This window comes from Staurois parvus, unplaced genomic scaffold (assembly GCF_062004578.1).
Source record: "Staurois parvus isolate SC_StPar_1 unplaced genomic scaffold, SC_StPar_1.0 ptg000139l, whole genome shotgun sequence".
NCBI lineage: Eukaryota > Metazoa > Chordata > Amphibia > Anura > Ranidae > Staurois > Staurois parvus.
The window spans coordinates 1,593,617-1,610,869 of record NW_028317935.1 but is presented as its reverse complement, the minus strand read 5'-3'; the positions used below and the strand labels follow the sequence as shown (position 1 = coordinate 1,610,869).

The following is a 17,253-nucleotide window of genomic DNA, read 5'->3' as shown; positions in this document are numbered from 1 at the left end:
TTTCGGGCAATATTATCTGCTCATATTCAGCCAAATGCTTCAGAACTCATTGGACGCCGCTTCACAGTGCAGATGGACAATGACCCAAAGCATACTGCAAAAGCAACCAAAGAGTTTTTTAAGGGAAAGAAGTGGAATGTTCTGCAATGGCCAAGTCCGTCACCTGACCTGAATCCGATTGAGCATGCATTTCCCTTGCTGAAGACAAAACTGAAGGGAAAATGCCCCAAGAACAAGCAGGAACTGAAGACAGTTGCAGTAGAGGCCTGGCAGAGCATCACCAGGGATGAAACCCAGCGTCTGGTGATGTCTATGCGTTCCACACTTCAGGCTGTAATTGACTGCAAAGGATTTGCAACCAAGTATTAAAAAGTGAAAGTTTGATTTATGATTATTATTCTGTCCCATTACTTTTGGTCCCTTAACAAGTGGGAGGCACATATGCAAACTGTTGTAATTCCTACACCGTTCACCTGATTTGGATGTAAATACCCACAAATTAAAGCTGACAGTCTGCAGTTAAAGCAAATCTTGTTTGTTTCATTTTAAATCCATTGTGGTGGTGTATAGAGCCAAAAATGTTAGAATGGTGTCAATGTCCCAATATTTATGGACCTGACTGTAGTAGACCCAAATTCAAAAACTGAACATTGGCTCTGTTATAGGCAGGGGCGGACTGACCGTTTGGAAACTCGGGCACTGCCCGAGGGCCTGGGGTCAGTAGGGGGCCCCATGAGATGCCCCTGGTACCTTTTTCATAGGATTTTTTGAGTTTGGGCAAGGACACAAGGGCCCCATGATCCCCTATTGCCCGGGGGCCCCATGAGTTGTCTGTTCCCCCCTGGTTATAGGGAACATTTGAAATGTCATTTGAACCTAAACAGGTTCATCTCTTGTCTTTAAAGGCTAAGTTCAGCTTTCATGAAAACAATAATAGATGCACATATTTGTGCACCCCCCTCCACAGCCTGGTACTCCAGTGAGCATTGGAGGAGCAGAGAGCCAGTAACGGACAGTCATCACTCTCTGTTTAGTGAAGACCGAGAACTGAGCAATTAGCAGTCATTTGATTACTCAGTTCTTGATCTCGGAGACAGTGGGGCAGCTGCAGCAATTAACTGATATTGAAGCCACATAGATGAGTATCAATGTTTATTTCTTTTATTTTCTGGAGTTCTCTTTTAAGACAGAAAGTGTGTTACTCGTCGAAGAAAACTAATGCAGCCACCACATTTAAGGATTGGTAAGCTTCATTGTATTATATTTTTGTGTTTGGGTTTCATACTGGTTTAATTCTTCCTGAAAACAGCGGTATATTTCCTTGTATGTGAGTGTGCCTAAGCATTGCTGTACCTACAACCTCAAAATCTGTACATGTAGTGTCTTCGTAACTTTCAGTGTGCGGAATTGCTCGGTGTGATGATGAGGGGAGGTGAAGGTATTTGTAGTCCAAATCAGGACAGCAGCCTAGCATACCAAACGCTGCTCATCCACAGATACAGTACAGTGAGTGTTGCACCCTAGGACTGAAAGTGTGTTACTGGCATGATCACCAAGTGAAAAAAGGGGACAATTCAGAAACAAAAACAAATGCAGCCACCACATCTAAGTACCGGTAAGCTGCAATATATAACATTTTTGTTTTTAGGTCTAGATGCTGTGACAGTGTACCTTGTCATAGTGTTAGAAGAATTTGGTGTCACTCAAGGTTCTCATCAATGTGGATTGGTGAACTGGGAAGTGTGTCTCATTAGGAAGGAACTGGTCTTCCAGTTTTCAGCAGCACTGGTAAATCCCAGAAGCTTTGTAGAGAATTGTGTGGAATGAAGATTCTAACCCTGAGTCCACCTTCTACTGGCAACCAGCATCCTCATTCTGTAGATGTGCACAACACCCAAGGAGGCCACTGTGCTGCCTGGCAGCAGCAGGTGAATTGTCACACAAGGACCATGTGTCTTTCTGCACTAACTAGATCAACACCTATAGTAACAGTTGCTACTTTAGAAGCATTTGAACACTTTGAACTCTAGATAGAGAGACTGCGCTCTGTTACACTGAGGGCCAGTTTAGCCAAGGTGGGTCACGTTATAGCCCGGAGGTATATTTATCTTGAAAGTTGTATGAAGCTGAACAACTATCTAGGAATCCTGCTGTAAGAAACCCTTACTTTTAGGGACCATGCCTATTGGCTTAAAAAAAATGCTGCTTCTACAAGAGTTCTGTGTTTTGACTGTAGAAGCATCGCAATGTTATCCTGTGTGTCTATGCACATTAGGACATTTAGAGGCATATTTCAAGCTTAGTGTTTGGGGGCAGAAAAAACCCCTACTGTTTTGCTTTTTTGAGAACAGTTTTCTGGCAGAAAAAAAAATGCTAAATGTGTCTAAATGCTTATACAAAAAACGCCCAAAGTGATTTATTTTCTGCCCAGTGTGCATGGACCCTTAAATAAAAGTGGGCAAAGAAAGCCCTAAAATCTACTTCAATGGCTGGACTGAAGCTAAGAAAAAAAGCTACTATTAAGTCAAACCTTCCCAGTAAACTTAGAAAATTTTGTAAATGTTTAGACTTTTATAGCTATAACATTTTCTAAACAATGCTTCACTCTCCCACAGCTTTCCAGTATTTGGTCAATTGACTTGGAGCACTGGTATGCTAATGAGTCAGGAGTGTGTAGCTCTCCTGCTCCATCACAGCTGCTGGTCTCATTCCAGCATCCTGGTTTTGGCTGTGATACATTCTCCCTCTCTGTCTGTCCATCTGCAAGGTGATTGATGTGATCAGTCTCTGGGTGGAGACCAAACCTGATTTAAGCCAGCCAAGCCTGCAGTTTCATGCTTGTGATATTGCGTTTGTAACACATGCTTCAAGCTCTGTTTGTCTGCCCTACCTGCTAGTTTGGATTCCCTCGTTGATGATCTTGGATTGGATTTTGACTATTCTCTAAACTCTGCCTGCCTTTTGACTACGGGTTTAACCTTGACTATTCTGAACCTTGCCTGCTTTGTACTTGTACTGTCATTGAACCACACTGCCTGTCTGCCAACTGCAAGTACATGTTTGCTGTGCTCACTGCACTGGCACGGCAGCCAGGCACTATTTACCAGTAGGCCTGTTTGAATTATGGGAAAGGGGGCTGCTATAGGTGAAGAACACAGAAGCCAGCTATAGTGTCTGACCATCTGCATTAGGGGTAAGTGTGACATAATGTTAGGTTGACCCAAAGCCAGAGTACCCCATGATCTGCATTTGTACTACTTCAAGGCAAGTTAAGGTTAATTTTTTTTCCCATAATTGCTGTTTGCACAGGTGAATTAAGCCTACTTTGTCAGCATGTGTGCACTGCATCACATCTAATTGGCACCAAGTGTTCCCCCTCCCAATATGAATTTAATTGTAATTAATATTTTAATGAATACATAATTGCATTAGTTAAGAATTTCATATTTACAACATACTCTTTAGGATAGACCGCCACATTAAATGTATTTTTAATTGAATTCAAAGCAATAGATTTAGCTTCTTTTGTTTCTCCTGAAGAGTATTTATAGTGAAGAAGTTGTTAAGATGATGAATCTTGTCCACTGGCATCAACAACAGTTTCTTACAAAAAAGCACATTTTTTCAACTTACAGAATTTCCTAAAGCATTGAGTGACATAGTTAAACAAGGAAGCATATCTTTTATCAACTAGAGAATAGCAGGGGTCCAGTTCTATTTAAATTCCTAAACTGCTGAGGGAAAGAAAAAAGATAATTTGCACTTTTCAAAGACAACATTCACTTAGCTTAATGCCCTAGTGCAAAATGTGAGACCTGAGGGCCACATAACGTTCTTTGGTGTAGTGTGGTGCTTGGACCCCAGAAGTCAATAGAGAGAGATATGTAAGGGATTTAATTCAACAGCAATATCATGTAACATCTCCCCAGTCTCTGACTGTTTCCTGCAGCATACCTCCAGTCTCCAAATTCTTCTGTAGCCCAGGTCCTGTGGCGTTATATATAATCAAAATGAAGTGTGGCTCCTTGGTGACTATGAGGGCAGCATTTGAGGCCTCCTATACCTTGTAAAAAATGACGGCCACGGGCTTAGTGTATTACGTGAAGCTATGTTCATTTTAATGATCAAATCATGTGGAAACAATATTCCAGTTTTTCTAATATTCCTGCACACATACGGACTTTCCAAATAAACACAGCTTCATCACGCCATATTTAGTAAGCTAAGTAAAAATTCAGATTGATAGATTAGTAAATCAGCCCTACAGAGTAGGCAACCTTATCTAACCTTAACCTTGGGAATTCTGAGGTATCTGGATGTCCACAGGCAGTGCTCTTTGTATTTTATCAGAAACCTACATATTTCTGTTGTATAACTGCACTGCTATCTGAATTGGGTTAATAGCACTGCAATCACCAGGATATTTATTTAAATTTTGTGTGCAGTAAAACAGCTCATCCTAATGGCCACACTCTACTGCCAACCCCCAATTAGGAAAGTAACGCTGCATTTTGCATATTTCCAAATAGATTCTGCTTTTGTTAGGGAAAAATTCAGCAACACTGCAAAAAACAGCATATCTGAACAAAAATGTTAAATAAAGCTTCATTCAAAGGTCATTTTTTTAGGCAGCTGTTCCACTTTGATGTTATCATTACCTTTGATAGTTATCCACAGCTCTAGCAATTCTTTCATGGTTCGGTAAGCTAAAGTGAAAACAAAATAATGCTTATTTAAAAGAATATGTTAGAAAATGATAAGTTAAAGTAAACCTGTACTTCATTTACATTTTAGCAAGTTATAAATTATGGGCATGCTACACATGCCCCCCAAAAAAACAGTCAAACTACTTTGGACATGTGTAGTATGCTTGCTCCTCCTCCCCTGTAGCTCTCTAGCTACATTCACAGGCAATTCCTGGCTGAAGCAATATTATTATTGTTCCTCTGGTTCATTGATAGCAGAGCAAAACATGACCTGATCTGCACATGATGTCAGGTAAAGTGTATCTCTAAGCAAAACCTTTTTTTAATAGAGTGAGGAGGACCTAAGCTGCCTGTGTTCCGACAGGGGAGATTCACCACTTTACTTGTATTAGTGACACCTTGTCACCAAAAAAGAAAGTGGGAGGAAATACAATGATATAGAGTTGTCTCCAGAACAAAGGGTTAGAAGAAATATTTAACTGGGGAGACCTGTTTGGGGCCAGCTATCTAAGATAGGAATTCCCTTTCATTTTCAGGGATATCCTCTAATTGTTGCATCTCTGGGACAGAAAATGAAGGAAAATGTCAGCAATGTTACATAGGCAGCCAAAAAATAAATTGGCAGCAGTTTTAACCTTTCCCTCCTCTATCCAAAACTAAAAAGAAAGCTTTGTCTATATATATACTGGAAAGCACCCTTGCAATAAACTGTTAGCCTTTTTAATCTCTTAGAACGCTTTAGTTAAAATAGTATTAAAGCCTTACTGTTTTTTTAGCTTAACACATTGAGCACAATAAAAGAAACATTCCCCAGTAAACTATCAGGTAAAACTCCAGCACTGGCAATTAACAGGTTTTAATACTGATGGCTCCTACTAATTTAGTACTGCCTCCCTGAACTTCCAGTGTTCACAGCGAAGAGTTAACAGTGGACACTGCAGTCTCCAGTCAGTCTGTTAGCTTGGAGAAGGGGGGGGGGCAGTGAGGAACAGGGGAGTGCCTTGCCATTCAAGGCTACAGGACTGTGTGCTTCTACTGATGAACGCAGTGTAGAGAGGCATAATTCTAGTCCCTGCATGCAAGGGCAACTCCATAGGATGCTGAAAGAGAAAGAAGCCACCCTGAAGCAGGAAACCTGGGGATGCAGTCATGGCACCAGCTTCAACTGGATTAAAAGATGAAAAAGCTGCACACTCAGTACGTGATTAAATCAGCTGCTAAATGAGGGTTTTACCACTTCCCTACATCACATATACAGTGGGGAAAATAATTTATTGATCCCCTGAAGATTTTGTAAGTTTGCCCACTTGTAAAGAAATGAAGGGACTATAATTTTTATCATAGGTGTATTTTAAATGATGGAGACAGAATATCAACCAAAAATCCATAAAAACACGAGTCAAATGTTATAAATTGAGTTGCAGTTCAGTGAGAAAAATAAGTATTTGATCCCCAAGCAAAACATGACTTGGTACTTGGTGGAGAAACCCTTGTAGGTAAGCACAGAGGTAAGACATTTCTTGTAGTTGGTTACCAGGTTTGCACACATCTCAGGAGGGATTTTGGTCCACTCTTCTTTACAGATCTTTGGTTAATCCTTAAGGTTTCTTGGCTGTAGCTTGGCAACTCGATGTTTCAGCTCCCTCCATAATTTTTCTATAGGATTAAGGTCTAGAGACTGGCTAGGTTACTCCATGATCTTAATATGCTTCTTCTTGAGCCACTCTTTTGTTGCCTTGGCAATATGTTTTTGGTCATTGTCATGCTGGAAGACCCATCCACTACCCATATTCAGTGTTCTTGCTGAGGGAAGAAGGTTCTTATCCAAGATTTTACAATACATGTCCTGTCCATTGGCCTCTCAATGCGGCAAAGTTGGCCTGTATCTTTAGCAGAGAAACAGCCCCAAAGCATAATGTTTCCACCTCCATGCTTTACTGTAGGGATGATATTCTTAGGGTCATAGTCAGCATTTTTCTTCCTCCAAACACAGCGAGTTGAGTTAATGCCAAAGAGCTCAATTTTGGTCTCATATCACCACAGCACTTTCTCCCAATCCTTCTCTGAATCATTTAGATGTTCATTTGCAAACTTCAGACCGGCCTGTACATGTGCCTTCTTGAGGAGACGGACTTTGCGGGCTCTGCAGGATTTTAATCCATGGCAGCGTATTGTGTTTGTTTAGTGACTGTCAAACTGCCTTGAGATCAATCACAAGCTTCTCCCATGTAGTTCTGGCTGACCCCTCACTTTTCTCTTGATCATCTTTACCCCATGAGGTGAAATCTTGCATGGAGCTCCAGACCAAGGGCGATTGATGGTTATTTTGAATTTCTTCCATTTGCAAATAATCGCTACAACAATTGTCTGCTTCTCACCAAGTTTCTTCCTGATGTTCTTGTAGCCCATTTCAGCCTTGTGCAGGTCTACAATCTTTTACCTGATGTCTTTTGACAGCTCTTACCCATGATGGTTTGAATGGAAGAAGGAGATTCTGTGAACAGGTGTCTTTTCTTATATTGACAGGACTAATCTGTGTACCACATGAGCACCAGTCTGTGGAAGCCACAATTATTGTTGGATGGTAGGGTATCAAATACTTATTTTACTCACTGAACTGCAACTCAGTATATAATCATGTGTTTTTTCTGGATTTTTGGTTGACATTCTGTCTCTGTCATTTACAATACACCTATGATAAAAATTATAGACTCTTAATTTCTTTGTAAGTGGGCAAACATGCAAAATCTGCAAGGGATCAAATAATTATTTTCCAAACTGTATATATCCAAAGACATGCTGGTAGGTTAATTGGCTCCTGTCTAAATTGGCCCTAGTATGTGTATGTATGAATGTGAGTTAGGGACCTTAGATTGTACACCCCTTAAGGGTTAGGGACTGATGTGAATGTACAATATATATGAACAGCGCTGCGTAAATTGATGGCACTATATAAGCACCTGAAATAAATAAATAAATATACGTCCTACTGGGGAAGCGGTTATACCAGGTTCATGGTTGAGGCTACAACCATGATCCTGGTATTGTTTGAAAGCCCCGCTGGATTACTTTAATGGGTGGCGAAAAGGGGTCCCACCCACCTCCTGCCACCACTGCCTTTATAGGGGTCTCCCAAGCAATTAGGGAGACCGGTAAGGATGCAACCTAAACCCAGCACACAATGAGAGGAACTGAAGGTGTTCTGTGTAATGTCAGAACCTGGAAATGACAATGATTTAATCACTTCCAGTTTTGACATTTGTTTACTGGCTGGTTATAGGCCAGTGAGATCTGTGATTTTATATATATATATATATATATATATATATATATATATATATATATATATATATATATAGTTTTGCTACAGCCTTTGTCTAGACCAGCCTTTCTCAACCAGGGTGCCCAGGCACCCTCGGGTGCCTTGAGGTTTCTTCAGGGGTGCCTTATCAAAATGTCTACAAATTGCCCAAAACTTGTATACAAGCCATTGGGTGGAAGAAGCCTGCCTTTTAGTTACACAAAGCCACGAGTTTTCATTATACACCATTGAGACCTTCTAGCCGCCAGCATCCTATGAACCAATGACATCATCAGTTGCTAAGGAGGATGTCAGCTGCCTGCACAGCATCCTAGTTTGACCCTCCCCTGCCCCTCTCCATTAGTGCTGGGGTCACATTTGCTCAGTGATGGATAAAAACAGGAAGAAAAGAAACACTGGAATAGTCAGTACCAGTGTGCAAAAGTGTATTTGCTTTGGAAGAATAAATCACCTCTAATGTTGGGTGTCCTACATGTGTAGATGTTGCTGCGTTATATAAAACGATTAGATTCGTTTTTCACATTTTAGAATGGGGTGCGTCGGGACTGTCCATAATTTTAAAGGGTGCCTTGACTGAAAAAATGTTGAGAAACACTGGTCTAGAGAGTGCATGGAAAAGGTTATTTTTTCAAGACAACATAAATGAAAGCATTTTTGTTTGTGCTGGTTAGGCCCTGTTGTAGTTGAAACATGTTGGGGGCATGGCTTTGGGTGGGAGTTAGCAGTGTGCTATCATTGCAGAGGAGATCAATGGACTTCAGGAGTCAATCCAAAGTAGAGCCTGGTGAAATGTCAACCACAGCAGCAGTTCATAGCAGAACTTACTTAGCAATTTCCAGACAGAAACTTTACATTCTGGTTAAAGCTACCCTTCAATACGAACCTTGCCTCCAACCAGTCTTTGGAGAAAGCATTTGTAAAATTAACTTTCTAAACATTTTACTCACAGTTTTTCCCATTTAAAGAGTTATCTTTAGACTTCTCAATACATAAAATACCATAAATTAATTAAATAGCATTTCACAAATTCACTTTTATAAAAGCATTATTCCAATAAATAGAAAGCCAAGCGTGCTAAATTGCTATTGCTGTTGACATCAAAAAGATTGTAGGATTGTAAAATAATTTGAAAACCATTTATTATTTTCCTTCCACTTCACAATTATGTGTCACTTTATGCTGGTGTACCACATAAAATCCCAATAAAATACATTTATGTTTTTGGTTGTAACACATGATAAAATGTGGAAAATTTCAAGGGGTATGAATACTTTTTCAAGGCACTTAACAGCACACAAGATATGTTATTTATATATATATATATATATATATATATACATACACAGTAAATGTATATATATTATCTTACCTGGTGTCAATGATTTCTCGTAGTTCTCTGACGCTCCTTGTATTAACCAGCTGAGTACTAGATCAGAAAAAAAATAAAATGTTAAAAAAATAAATAAAAATCTGAAAATGTTACATTAAAGGAAGCGATTATGGAGGGGTAAATGTAGGTTGCCATTTCTGATCTTTCCTTTCAAAACTGCTAGTTGACTCTCTGTAATGCTTATTCAACAGCTTATGTCATTTAACTAGAAAAAAAAATTAAATCTGACCCATTGTATGCATGTTCCAGGGTAACTGAGAGTTTATGTAAGCCAGAAACCCCCGGCAACTAGTACAATCGAAGCACAGCACAACTCTGCCAGGCAAATATTGGACCTTTAAAAAAAATCTGTATAGAATTGAAGTTTCAAAAAGGTACTCCTTTCTGATATAAAAACAATTTATGAAAAATTAGAAGAAACATAAGACTATCATGATTTTTTATTTCCCATTATTTTATACTATGTAAGTGAATACACCTTATTTCCTAAGCTAGGTCAGCTAGGTTGCCAGCTTTGCCAAGTTTATAGTCTATATTCTATAAGTAAACAAACCACAATTATTTTATTATAATGTTATAATGCACTTGAATTGTAATTCCTAAGACTATCTGTACCAAAATAATGCTATAGTTATTTGACTTCAGGTTTACCATATACCAAAAGCATTTTATATAGGTGGCAGTAAAAGTTAAAGGAGAAGTATGGCCAAAGCTCACTGTTGGCTGACGTCATAGAGCCAGTCCAGGCTCTGCAGGGATCCCAACAATAATGTTAGGCTCCCCCCAGATTCCTGCCTGGCAGCTGGCACAGCATCTCAGCACGCCACTGAAAGCCTGATCCAGCTGTTCCTGCCCCCTCTACAGTCTGGCACTCCACAGAACACTGGATGGGCAGAGAAAAGAGCAGTAACTGACAGTCAGCACACTCTGCTCAGTAAGACCAAGAACTGAATGATCAGTGGTCATGTGATCGCTTGGTTCTCGGTCTTAGAGCTGTTGAAGAAAGCTGCAGCATCAGATAGATGCTACAACCACATCGGTGAGTATGAATGTTTGTTTTTTTAATCCTGCACATCTCTTTTGCCCATAGTAAAAGTCTATGGGACTTCATAAGGATGAGGCAGCTCAAATGCAAGTCAAAATGAGGTCAAATGCAGCTGTCAAATTCTGATTGAATTCACAAACATCTCACACCAAAGTTAAAAGCAAGCTGCATCTACAACCCAAAGCCTATTGACAAAGGTCCTAATAGTAGTGTGCATATAAAGACAAAGGGCCAGATTTATATCTCCTTTCATCCCTAGGCCAAATATCTTATAAAACCCACCCTCACGATGGCTATCTTTACACTGGCCATACACTAATACACTAACTCCTCCATTCATGCTTCACAGCTCAGATGATCTAATCTCCCACTACAGCTATTGTAGTTTGACAAATGTTACTCAGATGTTACTGCATCTGATTTTCAGCCTAAATTTTCCAGTAAACTCCTTTATCAAAAGTCACCTGATTTTTCCCACTTGGCAGGGTCACCCACCAAGCAAATTTTGTCTGGTTCATCAGGAGCCAAAATTTGCACGGTGTATAGCCAAATTTGGTATGTGGTTATCAAGATTACAGTTGTGTTCAAAATAATAGCAGTGTATTGAAAAAAGTGAATAAAGCTCAAAATCCTTCTAATAGCTTTTATTTCCATACACACAAATGCATTGGGAACACTACACATTCTATTCCAAATCAAGACATGAAGAAAAAACTCAAACATTCACTATATAAACTGAAAAATGTTTGAAGATTTTGCTTTCCTTTGAATCACTTAATTAATATTTAGTTGTATAAGCACTGTTTCTGAGAACTGCTGTACATCTGTGTTGCATGGAGTCAACCAACTTCTGGCACCTGTGAACAGGTATTCCAGCCCAAGATGATTGGACTACATTCCACAGTTCTCTATTTCTTGGTTTTGCCTCAGAAACTGCATTTTTTATGTCACCCCACCAGTTTTCTATTGGATTAAGATCCGGGGATTGGGCTGGCCACTCCATAACGTCAGTCTTGTTGGTCTGGAACCAAGATGTTGCACGTTTACTGGTGTGTTTGGGGTTGTTGTCTTGTTGGAACACCCATTTCAAGGGCATTTCCTCTTCAGCATAAGGCAGCATGACCTCTTCAAGTATTCTGATGTATTCAAACTGATCCATGATCCCTGGTATGCGATAAATAGGCCCAACACCGTAGTATGAGAAACATCCCCATATCATGATGCTTGCACAACCATGCTTCACTGTCTTCACAGTGTACTGTGGCTTGAATTCAGTGTTTGGGGGTCGTCTGACAAACTGTCTCCGCCCACTAGACCCAAAAAGAACAATCTTGCTTTCATCAGTCCACAAAATGTTGCGCCATTTCTCTTTAGGCCAGTCAATGTGCTCTTTGGCAAATTGTAACCTCTTCAGCACATGTCTTTTTTTCAACAGTGGGACTTTGCGGGGGCTTCTTGCAGATAGCTTGGCTTCACATAGGTGTCTTCTAATTGTAACAGTACTCACAGGTAACTTTAGACCTTCTTTGATCTTCCTGGAGCTGATTGTTGGCCGAGTCCTTGCCATTTTGGCTATTCTTCTATCCATTCGAATGGTAGTTTTTCGCTTTCTTCCACATCTTTCAGGTTTTGGTTGCCATTTTAAAGCATTTGCGGTCATTTTAGCTGAGCAGCCTATCATTTTCTGCACTTCTTTATATGTTTTCCCCTCTCCAATCAACTTTTTAATCAAGGTACGCTGTTCTTCTGAACAATGTATGGAACGACCCATGTTCCTCAGAATTTCAGAGAGAAATGCACTGTAACCAGCATGTACAACATTCGCTGCCTTCCTTCCTTAAATAAGGGCAATAACTGCCACCTGTTTTTCAAAGAATGAATGACCTCACTAATAGAACTCCACACTGCTATTATTTTGAACACGCCCCTTTCAATTAGTGATTCAATTACACAGAATCAGCAGCATGCATGCCATGACTGTTGGGTCTGTTGGATTTCTAATACTCTACTACACCTGCTAGTAAATTATTTGCCATGTAGAAATATCATTTCTACAAAAATTGTGATTGATCAGGTTAGTGATGTCTGACTGCTATTATTTTGAACACAACTGTAGATGACAACCAAACAAAGTACACCAAAACTGGAGTAGGAAAAGTAAAAGAAACAACGTGGGTTTACCCCACATTGAGAAAAAAATAAGGCAAAATATTGTGTTAAATTGTTCTGTGCTAGGTGTGGAAATAATAAATACACAGTACACTATTCCATTAACTAAAATGCACAAATTATTCAGGTACAGCACCAATGAGGACCCATTTGGATTAAACTGACAAACAGGATGGCCATCTGAAACATTTAGTTATACATGGAAACAGTGGTGGACAAAGTCACCTAAGGGATTCCTCTGTAAGACCACTTTTTGGGCCCCCATTCAACTACTGGCCAAATAAAAACACTCATTCACAGTTTATCGACTGAAAGGTAGATAGAGGTGAAGAGTGTCCAGGTCTACATTACAGCAGGAGAGGTCGAAACACCCACCTGCCCATCATCTACCATAGATGTACCAGAGGGCTCTTGTGCAGCTACACAGTCTGCACAAATGGTATGTCTACCCCTACATGGGAAAATGTCACTGACAGTAAGCAACACAATATGTAGGTGGCAGTGTGTTGCTATCCCCAGCCACAACCAATGTCAACAAAGTCGAAATCTATCCATGAGCTCCCTGTTTTCATATCCTATTCTACATATTAACAGCCAGTTGTAATCATGTACTATCAAATTACTAGGATGTATTTACACAACATATTTCTTGAATAATTACATCATTATGAACTGAGTTTTACAGTGCTCTTACCTCATATTTACAACATACACTGAATAATTCCACTTCTGAAATGTTGTGTTAAGCTGGAAAAAAAAATATTTCACACATAGTAACTACAACAATTATAACACTATTTAGAAAAACATGCAAAACTGCTGAATGGCTACATTTCTAAAATAATTGACCAATTTCCTATCAACAATAACTAAAAGGAAAATGAATATTTTGGAAAGTGTTTAAACTGATCTTTGTCTAGGTCAAGTGTATTATTTCACAGCTGAACCAAATTTCCTGCTTTAACATTCTATGACTGTTTCCTACCCTAATTTGTTTCTGTTACAGTTAAAATCTCAGCCTATTTTTCCAGTGACATCTCATCTTATCTCTTTCTCTGCTTAAGGGATGCAACCCTTTGAACTACAGAAATAATAAAGAGGTAACCTATAAAGCACTTTTCAAAAAGGTTTCTCTACAGCATTCTAAAAATTAGTGGGTACTGGAGGGAAAAAAAAAGGTATTTGAACACATGATTACTATTAAAGATGAGCACAGTGATTTTAATGCAAAAGTATGCATTTTGCTGCATAAAATTTTTTACCCTGAAGCACAGACTTATTTTCACTCATATACTGTAGCTGTTTGGGCACAATATTTTTTTACATTTTTAAGGGTGGATTCTATGATGTGTTTATGGTAGTTTAGTGTATTTTATTAGTGTTCTTTGTATTATTGTTTTGTTCTATTTTTGATCATTATTTGTCTATTTTTATACCTATCCTTTTTTCTCTAACAATAAAAAAACAAAATAATAAAACTACTGAGGGGCTCATTGGTACAAGAATGGGTCCATGGTAGTTAAAACGAGCTTCCCTAACCTTCAGAAGCCATTTAAAACCTTTTGACCTTTAGAAATCCATCAAAAACTAACATTTTACATCACCAATAACTACAATGCTTTTCGTCAAAATGGCAAAATTTCACCAGAATTTCCTTAATCTTGTTGTTATTTGCGGGAAGTAAAAACTCTCAGTTACTCTGCTGTTTTTTTATCTTTCATGTTTTCTATCATCTGACCTATGAACTCCATATATGGAACAATTTACTGAGACATATTGAAAAAATGATAAACAGCATACAAGACAAATATTTTTTAATTGGTTTCTTCCATTTATCAAGTGTAGAGCCTGTAGGCTGGACAAAAAGTAATCTTTCTCGATCCACACTAACAACACATATAGATTAATCTCCTGTTGTGGTCTATTGCATTCTGATAGCCGGAGGCTCATCCCTGAACAATTCCTGCGTCTGAATGGATGCAAGTGCTGTATAAGTAACAATTTTCCACCCAGCTCCTTTGACATAAGTCAGTTGAAAAATAGACCTGTCCATTCAGGGCCACTCAACGAATCTGCCAAAATCTTATGCAGGTATGGCCAGCCTAACTGTTGGAGATTTCCAATTAATCAATTTATTCCAACTGCTAATTCCCGACCTCCTCCACTCTTCCTACCACTCCATCCCCCACAGCTATTTCCTCCTGTACCACTATCCCCTCCCTCTTAGATTGTAAGCTCCAAGGAGCAGTGCCCTCGAACCCCTCGTGTATCGCATTGTATTGTTATTCTACTGTCACATGTTCTGTCTCCCATTGTAATGTACAGCGCTGAGCGAACTGTTGGCGCTCTATAAATACTGTATAATAATAATAATAACTGGAAAAAACACATTGGGTGGGTCATGATTACATCAGACACTGGAACTTCATGGCAGGATTGTGAGCTTAATAGCCACGCTACTGCCACTTAGGACTTCAGTCAGAATGGATCAGGGTATTCTGTCAGTAGCACTAAACTATACACCTTTTGATGTATTAAACAGCATGTTGCAAAAAAAAAAATCTGTTCTGAAAAATTATGTAAGCTGCCACTGATGACCTATCCTTGAAAAAATACTAGTTGCTTGGCTTCCATAGTCATCTACTAGAGACTTCAGTACTTTTTGTAAAACTGATTTGGAATACATAAGCAAATCTGGGATTTTAACTCTCTGGCTTCTCCTACTGCATGTTTGTTCTGGGCCAGTGACTCAAAGTAATAAAGCCAGGGACAGCAAGGCAACTAGAATTTTCAGTGGAAGGTCATGTAGAAAAACACTTTCAGCGCACTAGAGGCTCAATAAATACACAATAGGTCCATATATAGTCGAGAAATGTCCATAACTCTATAACCGCTTAGGTGGCAGCCATCCCAGAGTATGCAAACTCTATAGAGATAAATATATAAGAAAGAAGAGAGAGAGGCGCCTTCTAAGTGCAGTACATAACACAATTTAATAAACAACTGTTGAAAAAACTCACAATAGTGAAGAGGTAAAAAAAAGCCCATCAAATAGGGATAGTCTCCAGGTATGCCATCTAAACAACCCACGGTGGTTTCATAGCAGTCCAACGAACTTCTGCAGGATGTGGATGAAGGCAGCATACCTGGGGACTATCCCTAATTGATGGGCTTTTTTACCTCTTCACTAATGTGGCAGTGGCTTTTTAAATTGTGTTATATACTGCACTTAGAAGGCGCCTCATGTCAGCCTACATGTTTCTGTTAGTACAGACATAGAAAACCAACTCCAGACAGGGCACACACAAAAATTAAACATATTATATTAATTCCCCACACTATCCAAAAAAATAGCATTCTAGCTTTAAAGGGAATTTGTTGTCAAGCTAAATTAAATGAGAAATAATAGACTGGTAGCAGAACTCTATGGTAGGATCTCTCTTCACCAAAATAATACTTTCTATGGAGTTCCTATTTATTGTCTTCAATTTTGCAAAGGTCACACAGATGACTAAAAATGGCCCCACACACTCAAGAGCCCTCATGATACTGAGCTCTTGTGATTGTTAGGGATGTTTCTTGCTATGCATCAGGGATAGCAACACTTCAGTCTGACAGCTGAGTCACAAGATAAACAACAGTCCGCCCCAGCATATTTCATTCCTCATTCATTCTCTGGTCATCTAGAGGATAGGCTACTGAAGCTGATAGACCAACAATTAAAAAACTGTTCTAAATGGGAATGAGCAGTTGAATGTAAATGTTTTTTATAGTACATATGAATATTGTACAGTCTCTTTTTGAGCAGGTAAATGAAGCTCTAGTCTCCTTTCACATAATTTCTTCTCTAACCTTAACTCTCTTGTTGTAGAAAGCCTTTTGTTTAGCAAGATCAATAGCTCAAGATGGAATTTACACACATGAATTGAATGAATCAGAGCAACGACTCATTTCATACTGGACAGATTTGTACAAATGAACCTGAAAGATGTTTTATTCAGCTGTGGTGTTTCTAGATATCCCACAGTGCTGTGGATATCCTTTTTCTTCTATTATTTTCAAACATTGTGCATATATAGTAAAAACATATATAATATCAATGTAAAAAGTTTATTTGCATCTGAAATTAATATAAAATTGACCCAAAATCATTCAAGTTTCATTTTTAAAAGTAATGAAGTCAGGTCTCTGATCTAGATATAGTCTCACATAATTTTGTTATTTAGCTCTAGAGCTTGCTGATCTAACATCTATAAACACTTATTTATGAAAAAAATGGTGGACACATGTCACAAGCATTCTCCCAGATATCAAGAAGTCTGACTGTATTTTTCTTGAAGCGGAGCTCTACCCAAAAGGGGAAAGTTCCGCTTTAAGGCCTTGTTCCCCACTCACTGCCTAGGCGATCAGAAGCGGTAGTTGTCCTCCCTCCCTCCCCATAGTCTTCTGGGACATTTGACAGAAGACTTTGGGACTGGTCACAAGGTGCAGTGCTACTCACACGTGTGCATTGAGGTTCCAGGTGTGAAGCTACAAGTTGCCCACACTGAAGATGCCGGTGCTGGGAAGAGAGGATGGCCGGTGAAACCAGCTGTGGTGAGGACACCGCTGGATCGAGGGA

The 17,253-nt window shown here is 39.2% G+C and overlaps 1 protein-coding gene across 5 annotated transcripts in view; it reads right to left on the bottom strand.

Annotated features, from left to right (window-relative positions):
• Positions 1–17,253, bottom strand: part of ADGRG6 (adhesion G protein-coupled receptor G6) — a 239,270-nt gene that overhangs the window by 57,046 nt on the left and 164,971 nt on the right. For all 5 annotated transcript variants that reach the window (XM_089673509.1, XM_089673511.1, XM_089673512.1 and 2 more), the window contains 3 exons: positions 13,327–13,379; positions 9,398–9,454; positions 4,659–4,706 (listed from right to left, as the gene is read on the bottom strand). In XM_089673509.1, coding sequence (XP_089529635.1) covers positions 4,659–4,706; positions 9,398–9,454; positions 13,327–13,379 — 158 coding nt within the window. The remainder of the gene's footprint in view (positions 1–4,658; positions 4,707–9,397; positions 9,455–13,326; positions 13,380–17,253) is intronic.